Below are 22,579 nucleotides of genomic sequence, written 5' to 3'. Positions count from 1 at the left end.
GGATATACAGATGGCAAATAAGCACGTGAAAAGATATTCAACTCATTAGCCATCAGAGAAGTGACAATTAAATTCACAACGAGGTATCCTTACACACCTATCAGACAGCTAAAATGAGAAACAGTGGCAACACTAACTGCTGACTAGGATGCAGAAAAACTAGATCACTCATACACTGTTGCTGGGACTATAAAATGGTACATTTGCTCTCAAAAACAGTTTAGTAGTTTTTTTTTTTTTTTAATAAAACTAAACAAGCAATTATCTTAAGATCCAGCAATTGCACTCTTGGGCATTTATCCCAGAAAATGAAAACACATGTCCACACAAAAACCTGTACATGAATGTTTGGAGCAGCTTTATGCATAACAACCAAAAACGGGAAATAGCCCAGATATCCTTCAACAGGTAAATGGTTAAAGAAACTGTGGTACATACACGGAATACTACTCAGCGATAAAAATGGATGAACAATTGATCCACACAACTACCTGGATAAATCTCCAGGGATTTGTGCCAAGTGAAAAAAAAAAATCCTAAGAGATACATACTTTTATGACTCCATAAATATTTTCAAAGTAATAAAACTTTAGAAATGGAGAACAGGACTTAGGGATGTTGTGGGGGACGGCAGGGTCGGGGCAGGTGTGGAAGTTGATGGGAAGGAAGTGGGTGTGGTAATAAAAGGGCAACACAAGGGATCCTTGTGATAATGGAAATGTTCTATATCTTTACTGTCATGATGGTCACAGTAATCTACACTGATGAAGTAAGGCTACAGACTAAATACACACACACAAATGAGTACAAGTAAAACCAGGAAAATTTAAATAAGATCAATAGATTATACTGATGTTAATATCCCGGTTGAGCTATTAAACTAGTTTTGCAATATGTTACCAATGGGAAAGTGGGTAGAGGGTACATCGGATCTCTCTGTATAATTTCTTATAACTGCATGTAAATCTACAATTAACTCCATAAAAATTTCAATTAACAATAAAAGGAAAGAGAGGGTTTAATTTCCTCAGTAACTAGGAGAGGTTCTACTCAGGTGCCTTTTATAAGGTATTACGTATGAACATGAATATAGATGAGCAATGAATCACTAAAGTCTCGCAGAGATGAGATGGAAATGGTCCTATAAATGGCAAAACAAGCATCTCTGTTTCAATTACCAAACTCATGCAAAGAAGCAAAGGTGGTCTAAATTAACCATTAAGGCATGTGAATTGACCTGATCTCCCCCAAAACTCTAGCAGTTGTGACTATTCCCTTCTCTAGCAGTTGTGACTATGCCAAACACACAGGAAAGTAAAGAATTTGTTTGGCCTTCAATTGGCCAAGCTTGTCACTTTGTCACAGTGCCATTCCCAGGTCAACTTGGGCATCCCGGGGCCTGGATAATGAGGGAATGAAAATGCCCACCTCTCTCTTTCTTTTGCTTTGGGGAATCCCTCCCCAGACACACACAAAGTTGGATCTGGCCTTTCAACAACTGCAGGAACGGGATAAACTCCTCGGGAAATGACACAAGAAAATCCTTTACATTTGCACTAGCGCATATGTGGAATCTTGTTCTCAGGAAACTGGTCTCTTAAAGGGTACTGCCTGATGAAAGCTCAGGGAAATCTGCTGCCTCCAGAAAAAGCCAAACTGGATGCCAAGAGGGAAAAGAGAAACGTCTCACTGCATGGCACAATAGGCCAGAGAGAGGCTTTGAGTCACAATTTGCACGGTGACATCTTCACACTGTCCTGGCTGCTTCACATAAGCCACGCATCCTGAGAGGCTTCTAACCTATTTAAGCCACAGAAGCAAGTGAGTTTCTTCTTCCTTTATATTCACTGTTGCTAAAATAAGAAGTATTTTGTTCCACAGCAGCACTAGAAGATACCAGTGAGAAGCATTCTGGAGATGATTCTCCCAAATTGTGTTTATCACCAGTAATTTTTAGGCAATGCTCCTACAGATAGATGGGGGCAATCGACAGGCACCTATTAAGTAAGGGCTTGCCCCAGGTAAGGAAGGGTGACCCAAACAGCATCAATTGTAATTTCTCAGTCAGCTGAGGAATGTCATAATCACACATAAAGAATGCAAAACACAACACAGGCAATAAGGCAGTCAATGAGTGGTCTGTACAACATGAGTGTCCAGGTTATGTAGCCAGAGAGATGGCTCCGGCTGAGATGACCAGCAAAGGCTTTAATGAGGGGGGATTAGAGCCAAGGTTCGAGGGAAGGAGAGTATTTGAATGGGAAGAGGAAGAGGTCTGGGAATGCTGCTGGGGAAGGGGGCGAGTAAACCAACGGCTGAGTGGAAATATTCAAAGGACAGGCAGCGAGCTTGCTGGTTTAATTGGACCTGTTAGGTTTGTTTTCCATTATGACAAAGAAGATCATTAAGAAAGAACGGTATTGTTTGATTTTTTTACAATAATATACTCGTGTTACTTGTATAATTAAAAAACACAAACAAAAAATTTTAAGAAAGGCATGCTAAGGCTGAGGAGGGGGCATCTAGACTCACAGGTATTGAGTCTGTGGCTAGTGTGGCAAACAAACTTTGCTGGCTCCCAACACCCATTATTTGCAACCTTTTCTCATTCTCAGTTCCAAAAACAGATGGTGAAAAATCAAGCTCCCAATCTCCCTTGTAGCAAAGGACAGCCATGTGACTCAATTTTAGCCAGTAAGATGTAAGGCCGAAATCTACTGGGAAACACTTTGTTTTCTGATATAAGAGCCTTCCTGCTAGTCTTGAACATGACTGTAGGAAGTTGTGATGTCTGGAACTGAGGCAACCATCTTGCAGCCATGAGGTCACAAGCCTAAGAAAGAAAAGCAACACTCTGAAGACGGCAGAATGGAGAGATTAAAAATAATCTGAGTCCTTTATGATACTCATCAGCCACTGTCTAAACCTGAAACTGCCACACCTCTAGAGTTCTTACCATATGAGATAATTAATTTGGCTTAAGCCACTGTTAGGTATTCTGTTACTTATATGCAAAAGTATCCTAAGTGACACAGCTATAAAGTTCAGGACAGAATACAAAAATGACCAGAGTTAGGTGTTTGACCCTTGAATAGGCAAAGTGACTCTAATTTCTGAAATGCAAATTAACACTGAGGAATAGTAAAGGAGTTTTATGTCATATCCAAAGTACGAATGGCAGCTTCAAAAAATGACCCAGTCTGAAATCATGTCATTTCAAGGACATTTCAATAGTTACCGGGAACAAGAAATGGAATACTTTAAATCAAAACCATCCCGTGATCTGGCACAGTAATCACTTACTGCTTGTCTGTCCAGCAATTTCCCACCACCAACTCCTTTCTTTGGCTATTTATTTTTTCAACAGTTTCACTGAGGTATAATTTATACATTATATAGTAGTTCTAGTTTCAGTTTTTTTGAGGAACCCACATACTGTTTTCCATAGTGGCTGCACCAATTTATATTCCCACCAACAATGTACAAGGGCTCACTTTTCTTCACATCCTCGCCAAGATTTGTTATTTGTGGTCTTTTTGATGATGGCCATTCTGACAGGTGTGAGGTGGTATCTCTCGGTTTTGATTTGCATTTCTCTGATGATTAGTGATATCGAGCATCTTTTCATTTGCCTGTTGGTCATCTGTTATGTCTTCTTTAGAAAAATGTCTGTTTAGGTCTTCTGCCCATTTTCAAATTGGGTTTTTTGGGTTTTTTGATATTGAGTTGCATGAGCTGTTTATATATTATGGATATTAACCCCTTTTCTGGCTATATATACAAAGAAAATGGAAACACTAATTCAAAACGATACATGCCCAATGTTCATAGCAGCATTATTTATGATTGCCAACATATGGAAGCAACCTAAGTGTCTACCATAAAGTCCATCCATTTAAAATATATGATTTAATGGAGTTTACTTCCCATTTCCTCCCTTCTCCTACACAGGTCTAGGCAACCATTAGTCTTTCTGTCATTATAGATTTGCTTATTCTGCACATATCACATAAATGAGATCATACAATATTTATGATGTAGTCTTTTGTGTATATATATGTGTGTATATATGGCATCTTTTGTCTATCACTTGTGGTATAATGTTTTTGAGGTTCATCTATGCTGTAGCATGAATCAGTGTTTCATTCCTTTTTACAACCAAATAATAGTCCATTGTGTGGATGTACCATATTTTGCTTATCCATTCATGAGCTGATGGACATTTGGGCTTTTTCTACTTTCTGGCTATTATAAATAACGCTGTTATGAACATTCATGTATACATTTTTTGTGGACAAATGTTTTCTTTTCTCTTGGGTATGTCATACAGTTAATTCTATGTTTAAACTTCTGTGGAACTGCAGACTTTTACACAGCAGCAGCACCATTTTACTTTCCTCTCAGCAATGTGTGAGGGTTTCAATTACTACACATCCCTGCCAACACCTGGTATTGTCTTTTTTGTTACAGCCATCCTAGGGGGTGTGAAGTAATATCTCATCGTGGTTTGAATTTACATTTCTCTAATGGCTAATGGTGTTAAGCCTCTTTTCATGTGCTTATTGGCTATGTGTAGTTTCTTTGGAGTAATGTCTACTCAGACATTTTGCACATTTCTAATTGGATCGTTTGTGTTTCTATTGTTGAGTTTTGAGAGTTCTGGATATAAATCCCTCATCATATACATGATTTGCAAATATTTTCTCCCTGTAAAATACTGTAGCTGCCTTTTCACTGTCTTTTTTTATGGGGGGAGGAGGTAATTAGGTTTATTTATTTAATTATTTTTCTTTAATGGAAGTACTGGGGATTGAACCCAGGACCTCATGCATGCTAAGTATGCACTCTATGACTTCAGCTATCTCCTCCCCCCTTTTCACTTTCTTGATGGTTTCTTTTGAAGCACAACTTTGACTATTTATTTCAGCATTATTTGTAATAGCAAAGGACTGGAAATCACACAACTATACATCAAAAGGGGACGAGTTAAACAAAATATGTTATGTCCACACAATGGAGTACTATGTAGCTACAAATGGAATACACATACCAATGGAATGAGGATAGCTCTGTAAACTACTATGAAGAAATCTCCAAGATAAACTGTTAAAAGGAAAAATGAAAGGTGCAAGAGACTAAACAGAGCATGTTACCATTTATTTAGTAAGAAACCATGTGAACATATTTAAGAATTTGCTGTTTTAAAAAACAAAAACAAAAAAGGAAGGATAACCCTAAACTAAATAAATAGTTTTTTTTTTTGGTTGTTATTTATAGAGGGAGGGAACAAGATTGAAGGGATAGGAAGAAAAGCTAGACTTGTCTGAATGCACCTCACTTTGTAAATTTGACTTTGAAACCACATAAATGTTTTACTTTTACATTATAATAAAACAAAAAATTTTTAAGTTAAAAAGCAAAAGCAAAATGAAATGAATGAATTTAACTGGGTATCAACTTGGTGACTTAACTATACTGTCTGGAATCATTTAAATGCAATTAAAACCCAATAATTTGACCATATATCCTAGGGAGAGAGATCTTGAAAACAGAACTGCAAAGAAATACTAAACTATTTTCAAAACTCAAATTGTTAATAATGATGTCATTATTATTAATCAAGAACTATTATACAGATATGTATTTTTATTTATGGTAAAATAAAGCAAGTAATTATGCTAATGTCCTTATGATTCAAGATTTTCTCGACGGATGACTAGATAAAAAAGTTATGGTATATTTATACAATGGAATATTACTCAGCCATAAAAAAGAATAAAATAATGCCATTTTTTAGCAACATGGATGGACCTAGAGATCGTCATTCTAAGTGATGTCAGACAGAGAAAGAAAAATACCACGTGATATCACTCATGTGGAATGCAAAAAAAAAAAAGGAAAAAAAGGACACTATGAACTCATCTACAAAGCAGAAACAGACTCGCAAACATAATACAGTCTTACGGTTACTGGGGGAAGGGGGTGGGAAGGGATAAATTTAGGAGTTTGAGATTTACAAATGTTAGCCACTATATATAAAAATAGATTTTTAAAAAGTTTCTTCTGTATAGCACAGGGAACTATGCTCAATATCTTGTAATGACCTTTAATGAAAAAGAATACAAAAATGAATATATGTATGTATATGCATGACTGGGATATTGTGCTATATACCAGAAATTGACACACTGTAACTGACTGTACTTCAATTTTTAAAAATTTAAATAAAAAAATTTTTTCAATGTAAGTAAAAATTAAGTATAGAATCAAAGGAGTAAAATAAAAATCCTATAATCTTTAATTTGCATTTGAAATATCAGTTTGGATTCACATGGTATTTTATCTTTAAAAATGTATACATATTTTCTAGCCTTTTTCAAGAGAATGAAAATTCAAGCCACAGACTGGGAAAAAATATTTGTAAACCACATATCCAACAATGGACCTGTATCCAGAATACATAAAGAACTCTCAAAATTCAACAGTAAAAGAAAAACCCAACTAAAGATGGGCTAAAGACACAAACAGATATTTCACCAAAGAGGATATAAGGATGGCAAATGAGCACATGAAAAGATGTTCAACATCATTCATCAGCCATTAGGGAAATAAAAATTTAAATCAAGATGACATACCACTACACACCTATGAGACTGGCTAGAATCCAAAACAATGCCCATGCCAAATGCTCTCAAGGATTCGAAATTACACAAACACTCATTTGTTGCTGGGGGGAATGCAAAATGGTATAGCCACTCCGGAAGACAGTTTGGCAATTTCTTCTAAAGTTAAACATACACCTATGGCCAGTTCCAAATTTACATTAAAGTCAAGTATCTTGCCATTCACAGGAATGCAATGAGCATTTTGCTGTGGTATTCAACTTTTCGCAGGTATGAGGAAAGCTTTCCTCATTTAATAGGTATCAAGAGGAAGGTCAGAAATCTTCTCATTTCAGTTGAAAATGAAATCTGTATGTGCTTATCTCAAATTTGACCCAGAATTGAGTGTTTATATGGTAAAATACAATCATAGGTTTCATACTGAAGAGCTAATTTTTATTCTTTATTTTTAGTTTTTAAAGTCTTTTTTTTTCTTATTTTTTATTGAAGTGTAGTTGATTTACAATGTTAGCTTCCTGTGTACAGCAAAGCAGTAAAAAATCACATTCTTAACGCTGCAGAGGGTGTGGAGAAAAGGAAACCCTCCTACACTGTTGGTGGGAATGTAATTTGGTGCAGCCATTATGGAAAACAGTATGGAGATTCCTTAAAAAACTAAAAATAGACTTACCATATGATCCAGCAATCCCATTCCTGGGCATATATCTGGATAAAACTCTAATTCAAAAAGATACATATACCCAATGTTCATAGCAGCACTACTTAACAATAGCCAAGACAGGGAAACAACCTAAATGTCCACTGACTGATGAATAAAGAAGATGTGGTGTACAATGGAATATTAATCAGCCATAAAAAAAATGAAATAATGCAAATTGCAGCAACATAGATGGATCTAGCGATTATCATATTAAGTGAAGTAAGTCACACAAATACCATATGATATCATTTACACATAGAATCTTAAAAAGATGACACAAATGAACTGATTTACAAAACAAAAAGAGACTCACAGACATAGAAAACAAACTTAAGGTTACCAAAGGGGAAAGGGCATGGGGGAGGGATAAACTATGAGTTCGAGATTAGCAGATACAAACTACTATATACAAAATAGATAAACAACCAAGTCCTACTGTATAGCACAGGAAACTATATTCAATAGCTTGTAATAACCTATAATGAAAAAGAATATATATATGTATAACTGAATCACTATGCTGTACACCAGAAAATAAAACATTGAAAATCAACTATAATTTTTTTAATTTTTAAATAAAAAATTTTTAAAAATCATATTCTTATGTATATATAGGTCTTTAAGGAGATCAATATTATGATTTTAATCTGCAAAAGATGAGACTGACAAGGGCTTAATTTCCAGAATATATAAACAGCTCATACAACTTAATAAGAAAAAAAATAAACAACCCAATCCAAAAATGGGCACAAGACCTAAACAAGCAATTCTCCAATGAAGACATAACAAATGGTCAACAGACACATGAAAAAATGCTCAATATCGCTAATTATCAGAGAAATGCAAATCGAATCAGAGGAATGCAACATGGATGGACCTAGAGATTATCATACTAAGTGAAGTAAGTCATACAGAGAAAGACAAATATCCTGTATCATTTATATGTGGAATCTAAAAAAACAGTAACAAATGAAATTATCTACAAAACGTAAACAGACTCACAGACATAAAAAACAAACTTATGGTTACCAGGGGGGAAGGGGGTGGGAAGGGGTAAATTGGGAGTTTGGGATTTGCAGATACTAATTACTATATATAAAATAGATAAACAACAAGGTCCTACTGTATGGCACAGGGAACTATATTCAATATCTTATAGTAACCTATAATGAAAAAGAATAAGAAAACAAATCTATGTATGTTCATGTATGACTGAAGCATTATGCTGTACACCAGAAATTGACAAAACATTGTAAACTGACTATACTTCAATAAAAAAATTATAATTTTATAACTGCCTATATTTGAGCCTGATCATGTCAGTCAGTAAAAAAAAATTAACACTTATATCTCATGTAAAATTGTGTCTTAGGCTACATTTCTATTCATATTGCTCTATCAGTGATTTTAGTAGCTTTACTTACTTAACATTGTATTTTCATGTTGAAAACAGCACTAATTGAAATGAACTTACTCTTTTATTTAAATGAAATCAGCTGAGCCTACTGTCAGCCGCGGGGGGCTGGAGAAGGATTGAAGACGCGAGCTGCCCAACAGGAAAAATGCACGGGGAGCTGACATGCCGCGAAACAGAATGTGCGAGGAGGTGACATGGAGCGAAACAGCACTTTACTCTAGTACAACAAGATGGCGCGCCCCAGGCGTGGCGCACTTGTCCTTTTTATATAATGCTAGTGGCGCATGCGTAGTATTCATAATGCAGACTCACGCAGCTGGAGCATGCGTATTGTTCATAATGCGTACTCACGCTACCAGCACATGCACACATTTACCTCTTACCAGGTGCAAGCTATTGTGAACTTTGGCCTGGGCCCCACAGCCTACTCACTTAAGGCTGCTGACACTTTTTGAACAAGTAAATTCCACCTTGGATTAAAACAGTTACTTAACAGAAATATATGATGCTGCCTTATGAATTTTTTAAATGTATGAAAAGGACAGAAATGTAAGCTAAGTTTAACTACCTGTTTCTCAAGAAAACATGGCTAAAAGTCATTTTTTAGCTGTAAATAAGGGAGAAAACGACTCTTGCTCATATCATACATTACCAGCCCCCTCCATAGTAGAAACCATGAGAGATCTTTCAGGCCTACTTGGATCATGGAAAAGGAGGGGGAAATAGCGAGTAGGAAATTTTCCAATAAGAAAAAAAAAAAAACCTGAGGTTTCCTCTAGTACATTCCCTCTTGCATCAAAGTTGATATCCTTTGTGAAAAAGGGAAACTACACAGAGTAGGTGAATAAACTGGCCAAAATCTAGAAACCCATAGAAAACTATTATTTTTACTCAAAAGAGACAATTTTTATTGGATCATTATATCTACAACTTATAGATCATGCTAATTACCATAGGCTATCAATATCATTTTTCTGCAGGAGTTCCCCAAGACCTGAAAATCATTTCAAAGTTTCCTTTGGGGTGAAAAGATTGGGGCGGTGATGAAAATGTCTTGAAACTAGTTAGAGATAGTTGCAGAGCATTGTGAATACACTAAAACCCACTAAACTGTACACTTTTAAATGGTTAATGGTCCACTGAATGTTACGTGAATTTTACCTTAATGAAAAACAAAAACAATAACCAAAACAAACACTGAGAAAGGCTAACTAGGCTCTGTTGAGGCTTCCTGAAGGGTGAGAGACTAGATTTGGCCTTGAAGGATGTTGAAGATTAGAACTTTAAATCAGAGGCAAGAATTGGTAGCCATGGCTCTAGTGAGTGTTTCTCAAATACTGACCACACCCACGAGAACAAGCAGACTTCAGGGCAACCCAGTTCACGTACATGTGACAGAAACAAAAGTTCATGAAACAATACTTACTCTTCCCAAGCATAATGCGCTGATTTTTTCCATTTTATTCCACTCGGTTTTGTTTGTTTGTTTTGTTTTTTTTCTAAATGCTGGTCGTGATTCATTAAATTGATCTCACAAAATGAGTGGCAAACTCCATTGGCCTCAGGTGTCAGGTTAAGGGTTTGGACCCGGTGCAAATTATTTTAAGGCCATGTAATTGACCACCAAGAACACAGCCAGGAATCTATAGGCAGAATTTTAGGTTGGGAAACCCTCTACCTTGTGAATAAAGTCATTGTTTTATAATTATATTTGTCATTGAGCCAGATTTAAACTGACTTATCTAACATCACATAATGAAGTCAAGATGTTTATTATGTATTACTCATAGTGTTTTTCTCTTTCAGTTGTTTATCATTTAAATTGCTGGTAAATTTCCCAAAGAACGATTTCTCCTATATTAATATGCAAACTTATATTAGTCTAGATAAAAAATAAAGTCCAAGGTATTTCTGTGAGACAGATTTTACATTTTCATTTTATTCTACCATTGTGAATTCAAATAATTTCTTTATCTTCTTAAGGAAACAGTCGCTTCACTATAAATTAGATGATGGGCTGTTTACAACAAACCCTCCTAAGATGGTGGCAAGGTAGCGCCATAAAAAACAGAAAGTGTGTTCCTCATTATTCATTAGAGGCATTCAGGATCAGCTACACAACCATCTGTCTAAAATGCTGCAGAAAGGATTTTCAGCTTTAGCTGGAAATGTCCCATTTAACTTTAATATCCTATCATTTTTGACAATATGCCTGAGATTCTCTTAGCTCAATAAAATCCAGCCTGTAAATCGTTGGAAAAAGATACTGTGTGTCTGGAATTTAGTTGTGATCTTTCCTGAAGGTTTTCAATTAATTCACATCAAAATAATTTTAATGTCATCAGTGGTGCAAATGCTTATATTTTAGAAAGTACAACACTTCTTGCATCTCAGAGACCTAAGTAGAGTTTGCACCTCACCTAGCTGTGGACAAAAAACAATCTATTGCTCATGACTGACTCCCAGAAGCTAATTAAGAGGAGAAGCAAGTTTGTTTTTAATTTCTAAGAAAAAGCAATAAAAGTTTGTTAGCTCATGTTATAATTTTCAGCCCCAACAGCCAGTAATTAAGCTATCTCCAGGAGGCCAAGGTTTCTCGCTTGATAATTTAATTCAGCAAGCAAATAGGCCAGAGGGAAGTGGGGATACAAAGGCCAGATTTGGCTTTACTGACTCTGACCATTCTGTGCCAGAGAGCATCCAATATTTTAACTAAGTGCAAGTTTTCCAAAAAATGCTAATTTTTTAGCAATGCGTAGCAGATTTAGTACCAAGCTAGTGTAAAAAATTTTTTTCATGTAGCCACCTGATTTGGACACATACTAGGATACTCAATATATAAATACTGATTTGTTGAATGTCAGCCCAAGGTATCTAATAAGTATACTGTCATTCCCTCGTTCACACACACACACACTCCCTCTCTCTCTCTCCCCCCACCCCCCAATTGGTCTGAGGCATAAAGTAAGTGAATAATCTTACAAATACATTTGAGTCTGGAAGCAGACCCACATATATTTTGGATGTTTGAATTATGACAAAGGTAACTCTGCAGAGAAGTGGAGAAAGGATGGCCATTTCCAAAACTGTGTTAAAGACAAAAGGACCCAAATAGAGTTGCTTATGCTAAGCCTCAGGTCACCAAACTGAAACTTAGTTACATTTTCAGCTCTCCCAGAAATAGAATCTTAAACCAGTCAACTATAAACTCCTGATCTGCATTTAGTTAGGTAATCTGCTTGATAAACCCCTACCATCCCCTATAAGGAAAGTAACCTTAAAATAACCAACCTGATTTTTGCCTAGTACAACTTCCCTATAAAATCTCTTGCCTTGTATAGCTCTTCAGAGCTCCTTTCTATCTGCTAGAATGGATGCAGCCTGATTCCTGAATCACTGAATAAAGCCAATAAGCTCTTTCAAATTTATTCAGAATTTTGTTCTTTAACAAATGGTGCTGGGTTAACTGAATATCCATATGGGAAAAAATACAACCTGACTCCTACCTCTTTTCATATATGCACGCACACACACACACACACACAAATGCATTCTACTCACAGGGAACTATATTCAATATCTTGTAGTAATTTATGGTGAAAAAGAATATGAAATCTATGTACATGTATAACTGAAGTATTATACTGTACACCAGAAATTGACACATTGTAAACTGACTATACTTCAATTTAAAAATACATGTATACACAAAAATAAAGTAAAATGTGGAAAAAGTCAAAAAAGTAAAAAAAAAAATGCATTCTACTTATAGATCTAAATGTGAAAGGTAAAAATAACAAAATTTCAACAAAACTTCCAGAAAATAACACAGGGAAATACTGTCATGAACTTGGTGTAAGGAACTATTTCTTAAAGAGGAAGCAAAAAGCACTCATCTAGAGGAAAAATTCTTCTTCAAAAACACTATTAAGAGAGTAAAAACGCCAACCACAGACTAAAAGATATTTACAAGAAAAACATGTGACAAAGGAGTCGTATCCAAAATCTGTATCAAACTCCTACAAATCATGAAGAAAAAGGCAGGCAACCCAACAGAAATTAGACAAAAGACAAACAGACATGACACAAAAGAGTATATCCAAATGACAAATCAATGTGTGAAATGTGCTCAATTTCATTAGGAATCAGGCAATTGCAGATTAAAAATAAAGATTCTCACTACATCCACTGATCAAAATAATTAAAATTTAAAGGACTAACAATATCAGGTGTTAGAATATGGAGCAACAGGAACATAAAATGCTGGTGGGAACTTAAATGGGCATAAGCCCTGTGACAGCATCTACCAATGCTGAATATAAAAATACTATTTGAAAAATTTAAAAAAATTTTAGTATGTTAAAGAAGAACTTTATTTTTAAAAATGTCATTGCATCTGGCAATTGTACTGAGAGGCATGAACAAGAATAGTCACAGTGAACTACTCTTAATAACCCCAAACAAAATCGCTGTCAAGAGTAAAATGTGTATATAAATAGTGTCATACTCGTACAGTGGAATACTATAGAGCAATGAAAATGGACAAACTATCTCTGCAGACAGCCACACAAACAAATCTCACAAACATAATGTTGAGCTAAAAAAAAAAAAAAGTCACAAAAGAATAAACAGCGGCCATTTCCATCGATACAAAGTTCAAAAGGAAGCAAAACCTAACAATAGTGGTTGCCTTTGGAGAGTAAGGAAGGGATAATGACCAGAAAGAGTCTTAAGTAGGATTGCCAGGTAAAATACAAGATGCTCAGTTAGATCTGAATTTCAGAGAAACAACAAAAGAATCTTTTAATATAAGTAGGTCTCATGCAATATCTGGGACATGTATTTTCACTTGCTAAATCCTGGAACCATACTCAAGGTCGATGCTTTGGTAATATTTTTTTTTAATGTTCATTCTGTGATCATCCACTGTGCATTTTTCTGTACATGTGTTATACTTCACAATAAAATTTTTTTTTAAAAAAAAGCAAAAGTACACTCAGTACAGCCTTGCAGATTTTAAAATATCTCATCCAACCACTGTTTTTTCCTTCCCACTCTTCATCACTGCGTGTGAGAGCTGTGGTATTTCTGCAGGAGGTGGGCATTGGTAATCTGAAGTGTTGCTGGGCCCAAAGCTGTGGGCTCTACGTTCAATTTTTATTACAATTACTTTTACATAGCATGCTTCTTTACTTCTGGAATATTTTGTATTCCTTGCCTTTTTGGGGGGGGCGGGGTCTTTCTTACTTATTTGTGGGACTGCCTTAATCTTACCAAAGGGCAGCGCTAGGCTGGAAGGCCAACCTCTACCCATCAGCCAAGAAATGCACAAACCAGTGTTCAAGAAGCAAATTGGAGTGGCCAGCCAGCCTGTGATGGTCAGAATGCAGTACCTGAAGCTACAAAGAAAACTGATACTTCAGGGCCAACAACTTGGATACAGACAGAATCCATAAAGTGAGATGTTTCAATCTGCTGCCTGCTTTCTAAATTTATCACAGGTTTACACAGATACTTTGAGTGGTTACATCTAGTTCCCTCCCATCAGTGTATTAATTACCTTCTTCCTACAGACACAACTGGAAAATCCAAGAATAGAGGCCAGTGCAAACAAAAGCCTGAATCATCCGTCTGCTGTGGTTTAAATAAGATGCTACTTATTGGCAAAAGTTCTTTCATGCTCAAGAATTCTGAATGTTCTTGTGCTGTTTTATACCTTCATCTTGTTTCGAAATGAACCACTCCCAAATTCTAAATGAAGAAAAAACTCCTCTAAGTTTGGGTCCCTTTCTCCATAAAGTTAGGATCAAACTTTATAGGCAGGTGGAACCCTTACTTATCTGCCCCCTACAAGCCTTGAAAGAGCCAGGTTTCTTCACTTTAATAACAGAAAGTCTTTCACGCCAGGTATTTAGGAGTGATTAGGCTTCTGGGCTATGAAGACCGGCTGCCTGGGACAAACCCACCCCTGACATTGTGTTAGCTCCAGCCAGTGAGTGACTCATTGCTCTGTGCCTCAGTTTCCACAACTGTAAAATGGGAATCAAAACAATACCTAATACAAAGGGCGGCAGGGAGCATCTGATGCGGTTTAAGGTGATTAAAGCACAGGTGGCACACGTTAAACGCTCAAAGATGACTATTAGCATCAATACTACCATCGGCTACCTTTCAGGGTCCTGCCACCTGTAAAGACTCTACTCATGCATCTAATGGAGGGAAAGCATCAGACCCCGCTGGAGAGAGGGGGAAGGGGAGGTAGAGAATAAGGGTTCCGTCAGCCTACAAAGTTTGGTCCAAGTTAAGCCCAACCCACGGAAGGAGAAGTAGCAGCAGGAGGTCTCCAGTAGGGGCCCGGGGAGGTGGCTACGCCTGGACCCCAGACTCCGGCCGGCACCTCTGACCTAGGGCGCCCTCACTACTCACATTCCGGTTGAAGCTGTTGCCGGGCAGCAGCGGCAGGGCCATGGCCCTGAACGTCCGAGGGTCAAGGGTCCGAAAAGAGGAGCCTGCCTACAGCGGCCAACTAGCTGCCGCGTTGTTTGACCCCCGCTCCCACCTCACGTTACCTAGAGACGGGAGGCGGCGTCACGGAAGGAGGAGGGGCTTCGGCGGGCCGGGGGCTCGGGGCGGGGCCGGGCCCGGGGCGAGGCCGGGGCGGGGCTAGGCGGAAAGCTCCCCGTGCGCACCTCCCCCCGCCCACCCCACCCACTTTGCCGGGTACCGGTCTCCCGAGGCTTTTCAATCCGCACGCATTGTGCATACACAAAGGCTGACAACCGCACCATTCCCCCGCCCCCGCCGCTTTCCGGTTTAACCCTTTGATAGGGCTCAAAGCCTTTCATGTACTAAGCTCCTCCGATTCTTGCACTTTTTTTTTTGCCACTTGGTTATTAAATTTAGTTCAAACACACAGAAAAGTGCAGAAAATAATATGACACTCGTGTGCTCACAGAAATGTAACACCGGTTAATGTTACATTTACATAAGCTTTTATTTTGTAATTAAAACGTTCGAGATGAATCCAAAGCCACACATACCCGTTCCATCTCCGCCCACAACCACCATCACCACCACCAAGAAAATCCATTCAGAGGTTACCACCGTCCTCAGTCCTTCCTCTGCACGTTTTTATATTTGAACTAAACCTTTGTAAGATGCTTGTTCCTGGTCCAATCATGGTGACCAGGGACTGGGTCAGGTGGCCCAAAATACAGCCTCTGTCGCTCCATCATGCACCCAAGATGACCAGGCGAGGAGCTCCTCCACTCCTCTCCCTACACCAACAGCTAATCCCTCCCTGAGTCCTACTCTACTGGTTGGACACACTGGTATCTCTCAGCCCCACTTCCTCTGTCTCAGTCGAGATCCCATTATCGCTTGTCTGGTTTTCTTTTAAAACAAACAAACAAAACAACTAACTGATCTTGCCTCCAGAGCTACTGTCTTATATAACTTATGATACACCTGTTACTCTTCTGCTTTAATATTCTTTAGCCTTCCAGCCACCTTCATGAAGCAGGCCAACTTTTTAGCTGGACCAGAGCCTATCTCAGGGGGCGCTGATGAACGCTCTCCATCCCTTTCTTTGCCCGCCCCCCCCCCCGCCCCCACTTCAGCTCTGAGAAACCACTGGCAGTTTCCAAACCAGGCTCTGCGGTTTCTCCCCTCTGGGATTTTGCAATTGTCTCTGTCTGCTAGAAACACCCTTCCTATCTTTCACCTAGATAACCCCTTCTTGTCTTTCAGGACTTGGTTCACTGTGGGAGAGAGGTGTGGAAGGCTTTGCCATTACGGGGAAATATTCCTCCACCTTCTGTACTCCCCTATCTGTATTAGTTGCCCATTCTAATGGTAGCTTTTGTGGTACCGCATTGTAATCATGCCTTTTACCTGGGTCTGTTCAAATGCCCCTAGATTTTTCCAGGGCAGGGACTCCATCTTCTCATTTATTCTTAAAAAAAAACCAAACATGGTCAGGTGAAGTTATAGCTCAGTTGTAGAGTGCTGTGCCTAGCACACATGAGGTCCTGGGTTCAATCCCTAGTACCTCCAATGAATGAATGAATGAATGAATGAATAAGTAAATAAATAAACAAACCTAATTACCCCCCAAAAAAGTTTAAAAAAAGAATTTAAAAAACATACATAATTGTTCTTCTGTGTTTATAAATTTTACACTATAAATTTCTGCTACCTGCTTTTTTCATCTAAGATTTTGTTTTTGAGGTTTCTACATGTTAACACATGTAGATCTATTTCATTCATTTTAAACCAATTGTGTGATTATACCACAAATTACTGATCCATCTGTTGTCATCTGTTGATGTCGTCTGTTGATAACAATGAGGTTGTTTTCAATTTTTCACTAGTTATCAACAGTGCTGCAAAGAACAACTCTCCTGTTTCTCTGGAGATTATCTAGGCTACAAACCTAAAGGTGGAATTGTTCACAGCTTCAACTATACTAGATCTGCTAAACAATCTCCAGAATCTTCGAACCAATTAAGAACTTTCCCTTTCACCTTCACCCTTTCAACAATGGGTATTATTAAATTGTATAATTTTGAACAGTCATCTGAATAAATGTGAAATGGTATGCCATTGTTATTTTGTTTCTCCCTAATTCCTAGTGCAGTTGGTCGTCTTTTCACATGCTTGTTGCCTTCTTCTGTGACCTGTCTTCATCTCTTTTGCTGGTTTTTCTATGTGATCATTTGTAATTTTAAAAATATATTCCTAGGCATAGCAATTACATCTTCATCGTTTGTGGTTTGTCTTTTCCATTTATAGATTTCTTTCTTGCACATGAATATGTCATTTTGCTCTATCAAATAGATCATTCTATCCCATTATGGATTTGTTACTGAGTAAAAACTTGTTCTGCTCACCACACGACAGGCCTATAAATCGGGAGATGAGGTGTTGGGGCAAGGAATAGCAACTATTCAGAAAGCCGGCAGACTTTTATTCGGAGAAGGCAGACTAATGTCCGGGAGAACCATCTTCCCCAAGTCAGAATTCAGGCTCCTTTTATACGAAAAAGGAGAGAGGGTATGCTTGGTTGTTGCAAACTACTTGGCGCAGGAATTCTTTGTTTTTGGAAGCCTTTGTTCTTGCAGCTGTCCACATGGGTCAGATCATGGTGTCTCTGTAAACCTCCAACAAAACAAATGTTATTTTGTATTCCGCAACTTGTTATCTCTATATGAATGAGTGGGAAAGTATTAATATTCTTAAAGGTTAGAGCCTTGAGAATAGGCTGTCCTGTATGTTTCAGGCTATAGGCGACATTCTTTTATAAAAGGCGCAGAACCAGCAGGACTAAGCCTAGGAAACAGAGCACAGGGTTAAAAGGAACAGATCTAATATGAAGTCAGATTTGTTCTTTTCTATTACAGTTTGTGCTTTGAATGTGAATTCCAAAAAAATACTATAGAAAAAAAAATTCTCCTTCATGTTCTTACAAATATTTCTAAATGTTTCTTTTCTTCTTACTTTTTAAATTGAAATAATTTCAAACCAGTTGAAAAATAGCAGGAATAGCACAAAGAACTCCTGTCTAGCCCTCACCCAGATTCCTCCAATTGTTTCATATTTTACCAGATTTGTTTTATCATTCATAGATACAATTTTTCCATTTTAGAGGAAAAAGCAGACATCATGGCTCTTTACCCCTAAATACTACAGTGTATATTTCCTAATAACAAGGACATTCTCTTACATAACTGAAGTACAATCATCAAAATCAGAAAATTAGTAGTAATAAAGTACTATTTCCTAATCTAAACTATTGATTCAAATATTGTCAATTGTCCCCAAAATGTACTTTTCAGCAAAGAATAAAATTAGTTTAGAAAACCTGGTCCAGAAGCTCATCTAACATCCCAGATTAGTTGTCACATCCCTTCATTCTCCTTTGATGGATAACAGTTCTTCCATCTTTCTTCATCTTCCCTGACCTTGGTATTGTTGAAGGGACTAGGCCAGATTTTTGGTAGAATGTTCTTCAATTTTAGGTTTGACCAGTGTTTTCTCCTGAGTAGCCTGATGGCTTTTTGCTCATAGCATTTTAGCAGGAGCACCACAAGATGAATGCTGTGGCCTTCCCATTCATCAAGGGAACGGGTACATAATGTGTATTTTAACCATCAACGGTAAGGTTAACTTTGATCATCTGGTTAAGGTGCTGTATGTCAAGTTTCTCCCCTGCAGTGACTTCTTTTGCCTGTAAAATTAATAAGAATTCTGTGAGGAGATAATCTGGAACTATGTAAATACCAAGTTCCTCATTAAACTAGTAGCCTCAATTGATGATTTTGCCCAAATTATTCATTACCATGGTGGTTGCCAAATGATGATTTCTTTTTTTTTTTATTAAAGTACAGTTGATTTACAGTGTTGTGTTAGTTTCAGGTGTACAACAAAGTGATTCAGTTTCATATATATTTATGTATATATACACATCCTTTCTCAGATTCTTTTTCATTATAGGCTATTACAAGATATTGAATACAGTTCCCTGTGCTCTACAGTAGGTCCTTGTTGTTTATCTATTTTATATATAGTAGTGTGGATTAACAAATGATGATTTCTTTTTTTATTTTGTTTTTTATTAAAGTGTACTTGATTTACAATGTTAGTTTCAGGTGTACAGCAAAGCGATTCAGTTATACATAATACATACATACTTTTTTCCAGATTCTTTCCCATTATAACAAATGATGATTTCTTAATTTTATCATTCTTTTTACATATATTAGTTGGCATTCTACTACAAGGAAGAACTTTTCTTTCTCTCTGTTTATTTATTTCTTCATTCATTTATATAGAATGGTCTACAGATTCTTGTTTTAGTCAGTGGATTATAATCTGTTACTACTATTAATTATTTTTATGTTAAAATGCTCCTATGTTTGGTCAGTGGGAGTCCCTCTAAGCTGACTCCTCTGTCCTTTTGATTGTCTCCACCATTTTTCAAGCGCTTCCTTGTGCTCTGTCACTATAAGATATTCAAGGTATCTATAGACATAGGTAGGTATAGATAGGCACAGATAGTTAAATCTCTTTCCATTTCTGTCTTTGGATAGCTAAAGATATAGATATACGTAGAAATAGATATATTAAAACCCATGAGTTTATACTGATATATCCAATTCTAGTCAACACAGTAGACTACATGCTCAAGTCCCCCTTTCCACATCTACAACGCCCTTCTCAAACAGTAAGAAACCTGATTCCAGTTAACCTCAAAATATTTACTTATTTGCTCAATCTTAAAAAAGCCCAAAAGCAGTTTCAGAATATCTAACCCATGCCATTGTGAAAACAACCTACTCATTAGAGATGAGTATCTTTTCAGGTTTTTTTTTTTTTCTTTAGTCTTAATGTCAAAATACTGTGTTCCAAAATGATTTAGGTTTATTTGCTGGCTCTTGCCTTCCCTTCCTGTTTTGAGCAATTATGTGACTTATGTTACTCACTTGAAAAACAGTCTGGTTCATTCTGTTCCCATTTGTAGTCCGCATTCTTTTTTTGCTCTATCCTTGTCTATTTTTTCTTTGTCTTCCCTATGTCGTGGCTGTGTTTCTCCCTTTTGCTGTTTGATTGATTTAGCTAGTGGTTTATATGTTTTGTTACTTTTCTCAGAGAACCAGAATTTTGATTTATTACTCTGACCTTCTGTTTTCTATTCCTAATCGTCATTCTTTTCTGCTTTTACCTTTATTTTTTTCCTTCCTTGGGCTTTCTTTTGGCTCCTTTGCTGTTTTTTCTCTCACTTTTTAAGCTGATACAATTCACTCATTTTTATCTTATTTTTATTGATATGTATTTAAGTGTATGAGTTTTTCCTCTGATCTCTAAAGAGACTCCACTAGTCTCTCAAATGTAGTGTTTACATTACTTGTTTCTTTGTTTGGTTTTAAAGATGTTCTGTAATGTTGGCTTGTATTTTTGCTTTCACTCAAGAGCTGTTTAATACAAGACTTTTACATTTCTAGTTGGAAAAACTTTTTTTTATTCTAGTTTTATTGCACTGTGATAATAAAGCTTGTAATATTTTCATTGTATAGAACTCTCTGATGCTTTCCTTGTGACCTAATATTTGATGGATTTTTGGAACTAGTCTATGTGCAGTTGAGAAGGAAGGTGTACTCTTTATTAGTAGGTTCTAAAGTTCATTATAGATTAATGAGATCTATTGTATTAATTATGCTGCTTACTCCTTATATCCTTATTTACATTCCTGCCACTCGATCTGTTCTGCACTGAAAATGACCTGTCAAAGTCTCCTGTTAGCAATCTGTTTCTACCTGTATCATCTTGCATCTGTCGTTTCTGCTTTTTAAAGATTTGGTGCATAAATTTTCATAACTGTTATATCTACGTTGTGAAATTGGATTTTAGCATTATAAGGTATCCTTTTTTGTCATGTTTAATTATTTTTTGGCCTGAATTCTACTTTGTTTGCTATCAAGTATCACAGTTCCCACTTACTTGTTATTTCCATTTGCCCATGCCTTTATTTTTAGCCTGTCTGAATCATTTGCATTTAGCTGTATCTCCATACATCGCATATTTGGGTCTTGCTTTGTGAGCTGTATTGAAAATATTTTTCTTTTAGTAGGTGGGTTAAGCCCATTCACATTTATTGATAAAACATTTTTTTTTAATCTCAGCTCTGATAGATTATTTTATACTGTAGTTACCATGTATTCTATGTAAATTTACTGTTTCTTTTTCTTCACAATGTGTTTTCTTTTCTATTGTAATTTATAAATTTCTTTTGGTGTTTAGGAAGGCTTGGATTTTTGTTCTAACATTTATTTTTGTACTTATAACTCCTTTAAGGGAACTGAACAACTTCACTGTTACCAAATAATATTAAATGTTTTCAAAGTGATTATAGCCAATACTTTGACATTTTAATTTCAATAAATACACTTTTATTTCTAGAAGTCTCCTTTGTTCTTTTTAAATCTATATGTTCTTTCTTTTAAGTGGGATCTGCTCTTGTAATTTCTCTTTGATCATTTGTAAAGTACTTGGTTTGGGGTCCTTAATCAACGATTCTATTCTTTCCTGTGTTGGCTAACTCTTCACGGCAGATTGTTCCCTTGTGTGTTTATAGATGTTTCTGGTGATCCTGTCTATATGGCAAGTAATAGAGTTGGGACTGCCACCTTCTGATTCCAAGTCCAGTGTCCTCTTCAATATGCCACAGCTCACACACTGGCCACTGCCCCGTCACAGCTGCACTCCACATGCAGAAAGCTTTAGCCTTCTACAGGGAGCAGTTCTAATAAGAATGACTTTTTTGACGGAGTAACAGAACGAACTATCTTAAGTTAGAGCTGTCTGCAAAATCTATGGCCTGACTCTGCCCCACACACCCATCTATTGCCCTGACTGTTCATACATGCTATCTCCTTTGAGCACCCCGATACCTCCAGTTTTATACTTCTGTAGATACTCCCCACGCACTGTCTCCCATACACACATGGAATCTTACAATCATTAATTCAATAGCTTTTCATTTAGCAAATATTTATGAGCATCTACTCTGATGTGCCAGGGCCACTTCCAAACATTGGGATAAATCAGTGATTAGGAGAGGATGAACACTTCGAAACACCCCAGATCAGAGATTCTCAGTCTCCTGTAACTTGCAACATTTCTTCTTGCTTTGTTTCCCCCCCATGACGCCTATCTTCCCATTCCTCCTCCCCTGACACATCGACCACAAAAGAAACATCTGAAATGGCATGGATCTCTTTTTAAAATAAATTGAAAGTAAACTAGTTCTGAGAATTGCAAGACACCCCCTGCAATAACTGA

At 37.0% G+C, this 22,579-nt stretch overlaps 1 protein-coding gene across 1 annotated transcript in view; it reads right to left on the bottom strand.

Moving 5' to 3' along the window:
• Positions 1–15,299, bottom strand: part of EFHC2 (EF-hand domain containing 2) — a 169,087-nt gene extending 153,788 nt beyond the window's left edge. Inside the window, exon 1 of the mRNA XM_031445394.2 lies at positions 15,167–15,299. Coding sequence (XP_031301254.1) covers positions 15,167–15,208 — 42 coding nt within the window. The 5' untranslated portion in view covers positions 15,209–15,299. The remainder of the gene's footprint in view (positions 1–15,166) is intronic.
• Between the last annotated feature and the right edge of the window lie 7,280 nt (positions 15,300–22,579).

This window comes from Camelus dromedarius, chromosome X (genome assembly GCF_036321535.1).
Source record: "Camelus dromedarius isolate mCamDro1 chromosome X, mCamDro1.pat, whole genome shotgun sequence".
Classification (NCBI taxonomy): domain Eukaryota; kingdom Metazoa; phylum Chordata; class Mammalia; order Artiodactyla; family Camelidae; genus Camelus; species Camelus dromedarius.
This window is presented reverse-complemented; position numbering and strand designations above follow the sequence as displayed.